The sequence below is a fragment of the Anomalospiza imberbis genome, chromosome 22 (genome assembly GCF_031753505.1).
Source record: "Anomalospiza imberbis isolate Cuckoo-Finch-1a 21T00152 chromosome 22, ASM3175350v1, whole genome shotgun sequence".
Taxonomy (NCBI): Eukaryota; Metazoa; Chordata; class Aves; order Passeriformes; family Viduidae; genus Anomalospiza; species Anomalospiza imberbis.
This window is the reverse complement of record NC_089702.1, coordinates 4,897,273-4,909,404: the sequence shown is the minus strand read 5'-3', so window position 1 is coordinate 4,909,404 and position 12,132 is coordinate 4,897,273. Positions and strand designations below refer to the sequence as shown.

General features: G+C 67.3%; 2 protein-coding genes across 2 annotated transcripts; one reads left to right on the top strand and one right to left on the bottom strand.

The window, feature by feature from the left end:
- The first annotated feature begins 311 nt into the window (after positions 1-311).
- TMUB2 (transmembrane and ubiquitin like domain containing 2) lies at positions 312-2,301 on the top strand. Its single transcript, XM_068211978.1, has 3 exons — positions 312-387; positions 623-1,416; positions 1,685-2,301. Exons 2-3 carry the CDS (start codon positions 932-934, stop codon positions 2,052-2,054), a joined length of 855 nt encoding a protein of 284 aa, XP_068068079.1. The 5' UTR covers positions 312-387; positions 623-931; the 3' UTR covers positions 2,055-2,301.
- Positions 2,302-2,472: 171 nt separating this feature from the next.
- ATXN7L3 (ataxin 7 like 3) lies at positions 2,473-9,489 on the bottom strand. The gene is made up of 14 exons (XM_068211974.1): positions 9,328-9,489; positions 7,672-7,778; positions 7,453-7,585; positions 6,877-7,048; positions 6,357-6,454; positions 6,128-6,150; positions 6,009-6,054; positions 5,771-5,802; positions 5,592-5,660; positions 5,307-5,350; positions 5,118-5,189; positions 4,737-4,870; positions 2,761-4,437; positions 2,473-2,719 (listed from the first exon to the last, which is right to left on the bottom strand). The coding sequence occupies exons 2-13, from the start codon at positions 7,720-7,722 to the stop codon at positions 4,286-4,288; spliced, it is 1,026 nt and encodes a 341-aa protein (XP_068068075.1). The 5' UTR covers positions 7,723-7,778; positions 9,328-9,489; the 3' UTR covers positions 2,473-2,719; positions 2,761-4,285.
- Between the last annotated feature and the right edge of the window lie 2,643 nt (positions 9,490-12,132).

Genomic DNA, 12,132 nt, shown 5'->3' with positions numbered 1-12,132 from the left:
TCACAGGCGGCGGGGAGGGGCCCGGCGGGCCCTGGAGGATGTGGGGACCATGGAGGGGGCGACAGCCGCGGCCGGGGGAGGGGGTGGGGGTCCGGTCCTGGTCACGCCCCGTTGTGGGATGGGGGGGGGGGGGGCTCAGCCCGGGGGTTCCCACGGTGCTCCCGAGGCCCCGCCCCCCACCGACCCCGCCCCCAGCCTCAGCACCGCCCCACTCCCCGGCCCCGCCCACTCGGGGGGGCGCGTCCCGCTCGCTCCGCCCCCTGATTGGCCACGCCCGTTGGGCGCGGCCGTGACGCGCCGCCCGCGCGCCCGCCGCCCCCTCCCGCCCCCTGGCGGCGGCGCTCTGTGACGTGGCGCTTCCGGCGCGGGCGGCGGCGGCGGGAGGCGGTGAGTGGGGGGGGCGAGGGGGGGCACCGCGACCCCCGGGCATGGCGGGGACACCCCGGGATGGCCGGGGATGGCAGGGACACACCGGCACCCCCCGGGGCTGGTAGGGACCCCCGGGAAACACGGGGACCGGCAGGGACACACCGGGACCCCCGGGGACGGGTCGGGACTTCCCCGGTTCCTCCCGCCCCGCCGTGCCCGCGCCCCGCTGACCGCATCGCTCTGCTCCGTCCAGGTCTGGGATGGCCTGACCCTGCCCCGCTGGGCACCGAGGGGCTGCGGGACCCCCGGGACCCTCCGGGACACCCGGGACTCTCCGCCTGGCCCGGTGAGGTGAGCGCAGCGCCGCCGGTTCGGTGTCTCGGGAGCGAGGAGGAAAATCCGCAGCGAGGAGCTCCCGTCGCTGCGGTCTCCGGGCACCGGGAGCGGCCGCGGGGTCTGTTCTAAGCCCGAAGGTGGCACCGGGGCAGCCCCGGGGGTCCCCGCTGCCGCCGCACAGCTCGGTCACACCGGGCACCGGGAGGTCGAGGCGGGGATCGCGGAGATGGAGCCCCCGGCCGCCCCCCTCATCCTGGGGGTGGGGGACGAGGTGACGCTGGTGGCCGGGGTGGCCGTGCTGGCGCTGGCGCTGGTGCTGGCCTGGCTCTCCACGTACGTGGCCGATGGCAGCAGCCAGCTCCTGGGCACCGGGGACGCGGCCGTCATCCGCCTCGGGCCCCTCCCGCCCTACGCGGGGCCCGCGGGGGCGGCCGAGGCCCCGGAGCCCCCCAGGACCCCCGAAAGCGCGGAGGAGAAAACAGAGGAGGAAGGAGGGGCGGCGGCACGGGGGGACAGCGGGAGCCCCCCCGATCCCGGCCTGGAGCAGCTGCTGGACGTGCGGAGCTTGTCCCAGGGCCCCGCTGAGCCCGGTGCCCCCGCCGGGGCGGGGGACGTGTGCCCCGGCCTCATCAAGATCCGCCTGAAGTTCCTCAACGACACCGAGGAGCTGGCGGTGGCCCGGCCGGAGGACACCGTGGGGATTCTCAAGAGGTGAGTCCCGAGGGCCGGGGGACACGGGGAGCGCTGCCGGGCGTGCAGCCCCCACCCCCCCGCTGCAAACAGCCCCCTCCCACGGCACGGGGGAGGGCTTTCATCGCTCCTGCTGTGCCAAAAATACCCTGGGGTGTGGGCTTTAAAACGACGAGTTGAAAAGAGGCGGCGGTGGCAGTGCCATGGCTGCCCCCTCCCCGTTTAACAGTGCGGGGGGGTTCCCACCCCGGGGGGGTCCCTGAGCGCCTCCACCCTCCTCCTCCCGCAGCAAATACTTCCCGGGCCAGGAGAGCCAGATGAAGCTCATCTACCGCGGGCAGCTGCTGCAGGACCAGGCGCGGACGCTGCGCTCGCTCCGCATCACCGACAACTGTGTCATCCACTGCCACCGCTCCCGGGGGGCCACCGCGGCCACCCCCACCCTGCCCGAGCCCGGCCCCGCCGACCCCACGGCCCCCGGGCTGCCCCTGGCCGGGGGGACCCTCATGGTCCCCACGGTCATGGTGGTGCTGGCGCTGGGCTGGTATTTCCGCATCAACTACCGGCAGCTCTTCACGGCCCCGGCCACCGTGTCCCTGATCGGTGTCACCGTCCTGGTCACCTTCCTGGCCTTCGGGGTGTACGGACAGGCGGGGTGAGGCGGGGAGGCACCACGGTGTGTCCCTGTCCTCGCGCTGTGGCCAGAGCCAGCACGGTGGCAGCTCAGCGCCTGCGTCCCAGCCTTGCTGCCGGACTTTACCCCCCAAAAAGGGGCTGTGCCCCCCCCTCAAACTCCACTGCCCCTCCCCAGCCCCAGTCCCAGCTCTGGGGGAGCGGGACAGCACTGGAACGGGCCATGGCTTCTTCCCAAGGACTTTTTAATGCCAATAAAGGGTGTCGAGTCACCCCAGTGGTTGCCTTCCTGCCCTGGGAGCTGCTCTCTCCTACCCACCCACACTTCTGGGGGGGTTATAGAAACAAATCCGGCCCCACCCGTGGTGAATGGAGTGGGGGGAGATGGAGGGGGGGGGGGGTAAAGGCCCTGTTTAATTAACGAGCCGTAATTAATGCCAGGGATACCAAGTCAAGATGCAGTTTTATTTACAGGGGCAGCCACAACCCACTCACGGGACACACAGACCTCACAAGGGCTCAGTTCCCCTGCAGGGGGGGGAACACGCAGAAACACCGGGGGGGAGGAGCGAGGACACCGACCCGGGGGGGTCACAGGGCACGGTCTGAGCCCCCCCAAGCCCCACTGCACGCCTTGGACCCCAAATTGCAGCGCCTCTCCTGCAGCTGAAGGGGCTCAGGCTGCCTCCCCCTCACACCCCCCAGCTCGCCATGCCCCCCCCCCCCCCTCACCCCAGGCAGTTTGGGGTGGTCCCCCGTGTTTTTGGGTGCCCACAGCCCCGTCCTCGGGCCCCGGGGCACGCGAAGGCCAGCTTGGCATGCTCCGGTGGCCAGACCTGCCCAGCCCCAAAGCCGCAGCAGCAGGGACCACACGGGGGTCCCCATGCGGGGGGGGGGGGGGGGGGCCGCAGCATTCTGAGGTGCCCAGGGCTCTGCAGGACCCCCCCAGCCCAGCCTTTAGCAGCAGTTTGAAAACAATAGTGAATCCAGAGTCGAGAGCACCATAATGTGTGAGTCCCTGCGAGAGGACGAGCCACGGCACCGGGGTGGGGGGACAGACACAGCTCCACCCCGGGGACACATGGCCAAATGGGGGGGGGTCAGACAGCCATTGGGGGGGGACAACAGAGGGGATGGAGCCAACCCTGTCCCCCGCACAGCCCCTGCGATGGAGAACAGCTGCGGGGATGGGAGGGGATCACAGGGCAGGGGGGTGACCTGGATCCAGCCAGAGGGACCTGTCCCCCCCAGCCCGCACAGCGGGGCGCTGGTCCTGGCCCCCCCCAGAACGAAAGCAGAGCCTGTGGGGGTGCAAACGCCTGCCAGTGCTGTGGGGGGGTCCCCACTGACCCCCCGACTGCAGCAGCAGGTCCCCAGGCACACGCGGAGGGCACGCAGAGCTGCCCTGGGGACACCAGGAGCGGGGGGCTCTGTGCTGAAGCCGGGCTGGGCTTCCCCCCGAGGTTTTGCTCCATTCCCAGCTCCCCCCCCACCCCCAGACGTCCCTGGCAGGTTGGGGTCCCCCCTCCCCAAACAGTTTGGCACAGGGATAGTCACAGCAGCTCCCCCCACCCCCAGACCCACCCCCAAACAGCCCCAGACATGAAGGATGCAGCATGCAGCCCCCTGTGACCCCCCTGTGTGGGCACTGCCTGGCCCTCAAGACCCCCAACAGCTGAATGCAAGCACAGCTGAACAGATTTGGAGGGTGAGAGGATGCTCCCTTGTCCTCTGAGTGGGAAAGGACCCCTCCAGTGTGACCCCCCCCTTCCTGAGCCAGCCTGACCGGCGAGTGCCAGCCTGGGGCAGGGAGGGAGGGGCAGCCCCAGAGTGGGGGCTCACCCCAAAACCCCAGGGTAGGGGGGATTCACAACCCCCTGACCCAGGCCCAGACCTGCCCAGGGTGTCCAGGTGCCTCCCACCCCACTGGGGTGAGTGAGGAGTGGGTTTGGGGGGAGCCACAGCTGGTTTTGGGGGTGCTGGGAGGGAAGGGGGGGCTGTACCCCCATGTCCGAGGGCGACGCCCCGACGGGAGCCCCACGTACAAAAACTGTCACAGAATAAATAGAGGCACCGGGGCGGGGTGGGGAGGAAGGGGGGCACTAACGGGAGCACCCCAAATCCAGCCCCACTCCAGCGACAGCTGAGTCCTCTGTGCTCCGGTACCCACGTTGTGTCCGGCCCAGGGGTGCCCGGGGGCTGGCCTGGCCCCTGTCCGTCCCTCTGTCCGTCCTGCCCCTCCCCAGCTCGGCGGGGCTCAGTTGTTGATGTCATCATAGATGCTGGGGGTGTGGGGGGCGGGGGGCTTGGGCTTCTTCTTCTTGCTGGAGCCGAGCCCTGGGGCGCCACTCACCAGCCCCAAGTGGGGCTTCTTCTTCTTGGTCTTGCGGGACTCGGAGTTGTTTGTACCTAGGGAGGGGAAAAAGGGAAGAAATGGGGGTGTCAGGGAGGAGATGAGCCCCAAAACAGAGTGGATGATGCCCAACTCTGGTCAACACCCAAGAAAATGTGCCCCAAAATGTTCCTGCCCCTCCCAAGTGGGGGACAAGGCGCTCCAGGCTTTGGAGCCATGGTCTGTTCAACCCCTCTTGTACTGGGGACATGCCAGAACAGCCAGTTTTGCTCCCACACAGGGATCTGTGCCCCAGGATTTGCCCCTCAGAGGGGTGTGTGCCACAGAATTTGTCCCCCAGCCCCTGAACACTCACTGGCTTTGGAGGAGGCCGAGTCGGAGGGGGAGATGTCGGAGGAGCCGTCCCACTGCAGGCGGCTCATGAGGGCCTGGCTCTCGGCCACCTCGAAGCTGTCGTTCTCCACACCACCCTCGGCCTCGGGCAGGGACCTGGGCACGGGTGTTACAGAGGGTTGGTGGGGACAGAGCCCCCCCAAATGCCAAGGGGATGCCCAGGGGCTCGGCCCAGCCCCTACCACCCTGCTGGGCTGCAAATCCCAACCCCAGCCCTGGGCTCCCATCCCTTGCAGGCCTCCCCAGGGCTGTCCCTGTCCCCAGCCCCACCTGAGCACCCCATGCAGCCCCCCCAGTCCCTGCTCCACAGCGACGCCGGGGACCCCGATCTGCTCCCACTTACGCGGAGGGCCCGAGGAGGTAAACCCGGACTGCCCTGCGCTGCTCATCCGTGTGCTGGGGACACCGCAGGGACCTGGGGATGAGACACAGCACTGAGATGGGCCTTCCCCCCTCCCATGGGGATGGGGGCATGTTGGGGACCCTGGGGAAGCCCCCCAGAGTGAGCAGGGCCAGGCTGGGCCACCCTCACCTGGTGCACATCTTCTTGGTGTGTTCGGAGATGACCCCGCATTGCTGGGGAGGGAAGGGGCAGGTGAGTTTGGGTGGGGGGACAGGTGAGTGACCCCTGGGCTGTGCTGCACCATCACAGCCCTGGGGCCCCCCCAGTCTCCCAGTGCAAAGCAGCCACTGCCCCACGATCAGGACCTGCTGCACGTCCCCATTCCCAGCCTGGAAAGCAGCCCCAGCGGGATGGAGCCCAGCTGGGAGAGATTCCCCGGGGTCCCACCCGCTGTGGGGTCCCCCAGCCCCACACCGTGGTGAGCAGCGTCCGCAGCTCCTCGGGGCCCAGCGTCTCGTAGTTGATGCCAGCCGAGTTGCTGTACTGGGGGGCAGAGAGCAGGCTCAGGGCTGGGGGTCCCTCCTGGGGGGCAATAAAGCCCCTGGGGAGGCAGAGCAGGGACTGGCGGCCATCTCCCCCCATCCCAGGCTCACCTTGAAGGGATCGGGGTTCCCGCCGATCTCGCCTGGGAGGGAGGAAAGGTGAGGGGGGTCCTGCCCGGGACCCCCAAGGGCCCCCTCCCACCGGCCCCAGCCAGGGAGAGCCCCGCCTCCCCACAAGCCCCACCCATTGCAGCTGCCCCACCCACCCCGAATACCCCACCCCCACACGAGCCCAGCCCGCCCCAAAGGTGTGAGCCCCCTCCCCCATTTTCCAGCCCCACCCCCTCACCATTTTTGTGTTTCAGGGACTTGGACCTGCGGGGCGAGTTGGGGTTCTGCAACGAGAGGGGGGTGTTGGGGATGTCCTGCGTCCTCCCCGCGCCCCCCACCATTCCCTACACCCCTCACCTTATCCGATTTCCTCTTCTTTGCTATGGGGAGAGACACAGAAAGCAAAGATTTGACCTTTTCCAGTGGATGCAGCCCCAAGCCCAGAGCCACTGCCGCCTCCCCAGGGCTGGGACCACCATCTGTGGCTGCTCTCCCCCTACACACCCACCCTGGACTGGGGTTCAGGGGCCATGGGGCAGGCAGGACGAGTCCCCCACGCCTCAGGACACCAGGGACCCCTCCCCACCTTTCTTCTCGGAGCCATAGGACCAGTCGTTGTCATTGATGTCATCGTTGTCCTCCTGGTCACTCTCTGACTTGTTCAGGTTGTTGCTGCTTGCGATCCTGAGCGGGGAGGGGAAGGAGATCATGGCCAGGGTCTGAGCCACATCCTCCACGGAACCCCAGGATCCACCCCATGTCCCCCTGCACCTCCCATCCTCCCCAGCACCCAGGGATCCAGACAGCCACCGAGGCAGGGACAGAGCACTCGGGGGGACAGAGCACCCAGCGGGGACACAGGACCCAGGGTTCCCAGCTTCTTTTCCCAGGAGGGATAAACTGGCAGGGAGGAACAGGAGGAGCTCCAGGGGGAACCAAGCTGGACACCCCCACGATGGAATGCGAGGACTGGGGAGACCCAGAACTGGCCGAATTCGCATCCCCGGCTCCTCAGAGCCCGAATCCACAGCACCCCACAGGTGAGACCCAGGCAGCCTCAGCCCGTGCCTCGGTTTCCCCAGGGGAGCAGCCCAGCCCAGCCCCACCTGCGGTTGGCGATGCGGCTGCTGTTGCGGCCCATGCCCAGGCACTTCTCCAGGTGAGGGGCGAAGCGGGAGGCGGCGATGCTGCGGCTGCAGTTGGGGCACACGCACTCCTTGTTCTTCCACTGGTTGTACACCTGCCCGAAGATGTCCACGCCCGGCTGGTCCACGATCTCTGCGGGGGGACACGCTCAGCCCCTGCCCTGAGACCCCCATCTGCTCTGGGGGGGGGGCTTTGGGCAGCCCCTTGTCCAGACCCTCCCCACAGCCTCAACGGGACCCGGGGGAGTTGAAACCAGTGGCAGTGCTGCCAGGAGGTCTCTGCCACCTCCCACCCACACACCAGCTGTGCCCCCCAGCCCCACGTTTTGGGGTTCAGTGCCCCCTCATTCACCCCTCCGGGACAGTCTGGTCACTGCTGGGGGGACATTTGGGTGTTTAATCCCCCTCAGTGGCCCTCAAACCCAAATCCCTGTGTGTGGGGACACCAATCCCCCCACGGGCTCTCTGGGAGCAGGGTCCTGGCTGGGTCCCTGTCACCAGCGTCACCCTGAGCCCTGGGGGGCTCGGGGGGCTCACCAAAGTCCTTCATACTGTCGGGGTCCGTGTCATCCAGGAAGAAGTAGCCGCACTTGACAGCCCGGTGCACCTCGAAGCAGAGCCCCAGGCAGGCATCCTCCACCAGCTCCGTGTAGATCTCGTGCGCGATGGCCTGGGGGCCCCGGGGGGGCTGTTAGGGACGGGAGGGACACACGGACACCCCAGGGGACAGACAGACCCCCAGAGGGGGCAGCTCACCTCCAGTTTGCTGTTATCCAGGCCAGACAAAGACATATCCTCCATTTTCATTTGCAGCTGCTTGCGGAGAAGTCACGCCGAACGCTCATAGCACGGGACGCGGGGGGCTGGGGGCACGGAGGGTCTCACTGGCACCTCAACCCTCACCTGCAGACCCCTCCCAACCCCCTTCCCAGCCAAAATCCCACTGCACACCCTGGCATGTCCCCAAGTTGCACTCTGAGGGGGTCGCCAAGAGAAAGAGTCCTGGGGTTAAACCCTCCAGGAGTAAAGCTGGGGGGCTCAGGGGTCTCCTAGCTGGGCGTGACCCTCCCCAGCCTGGCATGGACCCCCCCAGGTTAGTGGGGGACACTGGCTGACAAGGGTGGGATGTCCCCCCACCCCCTCAGGCCAGCCTGGGACATGCCCAGAGTTCAGAGAGGTGTCAAACCCCCCCAGGAGCCCCACCTCACCCCCCCCCCCCATTGTCTCGGGACTGTAGGTGAGCACAGGGGACTCGGGGTGCCCCCAGACTCCCCCCTCCCCGAGGGGGTGGCTTTTGCTGCATCACCCTCCCTTGCAGGAGATGGAGGGGGCACAGAACAGGGAGGGGAGCACCGTGTGCCCCCCAAAATGAGGCCTGGCCTCCCCTCCCCTACAATGGGAGTCTAAAGACCCCAAAGTCAGGGTCAGACACCCCCAGCACCCAAGGGTGCTGACCAGTGGAACCCCTGATTGACATGGAGCTGGGGGACTCTGACCAGCCACGGGGATGGGGGGGGGACACAAGAGGGGTCTCCACGTTCCCCCATACGCACCCCAATCCTGCTGATCCAAGGGTTTCTTCCTTCCACAACGTAAAGAGGAAACAGGGGCTGGAATTGGCTCAGCCCCAGCACACCCCCCCAGGCTGAGGCAGAAAAGGCAGGGGGGAAAGTGGGGGGGCTCAGGGGGTCTCCCATAGGGCTGGGGGAGTCAGGGAGGGTCCCAGGGGTTCTCAGGATCAAGGCAGGGGGGAAGGGAATGAGGGGTCTGAGGGCCTGGGGGTCCAGGGGTGGTCCTGGGAGCTCTCAGGAGAGGAGGGCAGGGGGACAGACAGGAAAGGGGGGTCACGGGCAGCTCAGGGGGGGCTCTCGCCGGTCCGGGGGAGACAAGGGAGGGCCCCGGGGCTCTCAGGAGTGGGTGGAAAAACAGGAAAATGGGGGGGGGAGGGAAATCTCAGGGCCGGGAGGGGTCTCACATAGGGCTGGGGGGCCCAGGGGACTCTCAGGAATTGGGGGGTGCAGAAAAGGGGGCAGGGGGGGATCTCAGCAGTCCCCAACAGCTCGGGGGGGGGCTCCCGGGAGGGCCCTGGGGGCTCTCAGGTAGAGAGCGAGGGAGGGGGAAGGGGAGGCTCAGGACCTGGCGATCCCGGGGAAGGTCCGGGGCCCTTTCGGACGGGGGGTGGGAGGGCACGGGCGGGCCGGTCCCGGGCAGGGTCCCGGGGATGATCCCGGGCAGGGTCCCGGGGATGATCCCGGGCGGATCGCGGGGTCCCCGAGCGCCGATGGGGAGGTGCCGGGGCGCCCCGGGGCGGGGCCAGCAGGCCCCTCTCCGGTGCGGCGGGGCCCCACGGCCGGGCAGGGCCCGGAGGGCGGGAGCTCCGGGCCGGGAGGGGCGGGTCGGGCGGTCACTCACCGGCGCGGAGGGTCCGCCGGGGCCGGGGCGGGGCCGGGTCAGCGCCCCCCGCCGCTCCGGCGCGGGGCCCGGCGGCGACTCGCCATGGTCGGGGCCGGTGCGGGGCCGTGCCGAGCGGACGGAGCGGCCGGGCCGGGCCTGGCGGTGCCTCCGCCCGGCGGCGGCGGCGGCGGCAGCGGCGGCCGAGGGGGGTGAGGGGGGTGAGGGAGGGGCGGGGCGGCGCGCCCGGCGCGCGCACGGGCGGCCCCGCCCCCGCCGCGCCGGCCAATGGGGAGGCGCCGTCAGGGGCCGCGGCCAATGGGAGGGGCCGGAGCCGCCGCCGCCGCCGCGCGGGGCCTCGTCAGAGTGACGGGGGAGGGGCGGGGCGGGGCGATGGGGGCGGGGCATGAATGGGAGGGGGCTGGAGGGGGCGGGGCCTGAAGGGGCGGGGCCCAGAGCTCCCCCCGCGGCCGGACCCTCGGCAGGGACCCGGACCCCGAACCCCGGACCCCGAACCCTCGGCAGGGACCCGGACCCCGAACCCCGGACCCCGAACCCTCGGCAGGGACCCGGACCCCGAACCCCGGACCCCCGAACCCTCGGCAGGGACCCGGACCCCCGGACCCCGAACCCCGAACCCTCGGCAGGGACCCGCACCCCCGGACCCCGAACCCCGAACCCTCGGCAGGGACCCGCACCCCCGGACCCCGGACCCCCGAAACCTCGGCAGGGACCCGGACCCCCGAACCCCGAACCCTCGGCAGGGACCCGGACCCCCGAACCCCGGACCCCCGAACCCTCGGCAGGGACCCGGACCCCCGAACCCCGAACCCTCGGCAGGGACCCGGACCCCGGACCCCGAACCCCGAACCCTCGGCAGGGACCCGGACCCCCGGACCCCGAACCCCGAACCCTCGGCAGGGACCCGGACCCCCGAACCCCGGACCCCCGAACCCTCGGCAGGGACCCGGACCCCCGAACCCCGGACCCTCGGCAGGGACCCGGACCCCCGGACCCCGAACCCCGAACCCTCGGCAGGGACCCGGACCCCCGGACCCCGAACCCCGAACCCTCGGCAGGGACCCCGCGATCCCCAAACCCCGGACCCCAAACCCTCGGCAGGGACCCCGCACCCCCAGAACCCCCGAACCCTCGGCAGGGACCCCGCACCCCCGGACCCCGAACCCTCGGCAGGGACCCCGAACCCCGAACCCTCGGTAGGGACCCCGCGCCCCCCGGACCCCGAACCCTCGGTAGGGACCCTGCAACCCCGAACCCCAAACCCTCGGCAGGGACCCCGAACCCCGAACCCTCGGTAGGGACCCTGCACCCCCCAAACCCCGAACCCTCGGTAGGGACCCCGCACCCCCCGAACCCCAAACCCTCGGTAGGGAACCCGCACCCCCGGACCCCGAACCCTCGGCAGGGACCCCACACCCCCGGACCCCGCACCCTCGGCAGGAACCCCGCACCCCCCGGCCCTCACCCCTCCGGACCCCACTGGGAGATCCCGGTGACATTCCAGATCCACGGATGTCTCCAGATCCCTGTGGGCCCCCCAGTGCCACAGAGCCCCCAAAAATCACCCCTAGGGGTTCCCTCCCACTGGAAGGAGGAAAAACACTCCTCACGCTTGTCCTTTTTTTTGTTTTTTTTTCTTCCCTAAAGTTTTATTTTTTTATAGTAATGACATGAGAACAGAAACATTATTTTTCACTTTATTATACAAAAAAAAAAAAAAAAAAAGAGAAAAAAAAGGAAAAACAAAAAAACCCCAAAAAACTCAAAAATAAAACAAAACAAAACAAAAAGAACCGAAACCCCAAGCAAACCGGGAAACCGGGGACGCGACCCCTGTGTCCCGCTCAGCCGTACAAATTCCGAGTCGGGATTATTATTATTTTTCTTTTTTTTTTTCCTTTTTTTTTTGTCTTTTTTTTAAACCTACAAAAACACTCTTTAAATATTAGAAAAAAAAGATGATTTTTTTTTTTAATCTTTTTTTTTTTTTGGTGTTTTTTTGCCTTTTTTTTTTTTAACGTAATTCACAAGAACTTCCATCTAAAGGATCCCGGGATTTTGTGGCAGTGCCAAAATGCACTCAGGAATTCTCTTGCAGCGCAAACGTCTTTCCCACCCCCTCCCAAATTGTCGGCGCTGTAAGAATTTTTCTTTTTTATTATTTCATTTTTTTTACCTTTTTTTTTTTTAACAGAAAAAAAGGTGGGGGGAAAAAAAGGTGGGGTTTAAATTTTTTTTTTTTTTTTGTCTTTTTTTTTTGTACTAAAAACACATCCACTAAAACACGACAGTGCTGGGTACATTCAGCAGAAAAAAAGGGATTGGGGTGGGGGGGGGGGGGGGGTTTCCCCTTAGGGGATTTTGGGAGGGGCGGCGATTAAAAATTGGGATGAAAATGAAAGGAAAAATCCCAAATGGATTGGGGTAAGTGGGAGGGGGAAACAGAGGGACGGACAGATGGACATTGAGGAGGGGGGACACCATCTGGGTTCTCTTCGGGGCCCCGGTCCCGGGGGGACACGGGGGGATTGTCCGTGCGGGAGCACCCGGGTTCACCCCTTCCCCCCCACGTCTGGGGGCAGTTTGCCCAAAATGGTGTTTTTTCAGCCCAAACTGAGGCAAGGACAAGGGGTGCTGCCCCCCACCCTTCCCCTCAGCACCGAGGGGGTCCCCAATGTCTTTGCGGGGCGGCTGGGTTTGGGGTGCTGAGAGCAGCAAACCTGGGGGGGCGTTACAGAGCTGGGGGGTAGGGACCCCTCAAACCCCTAAATCTGCAGCATGCCCCCGCCCCCCCCCGGCCCCCCC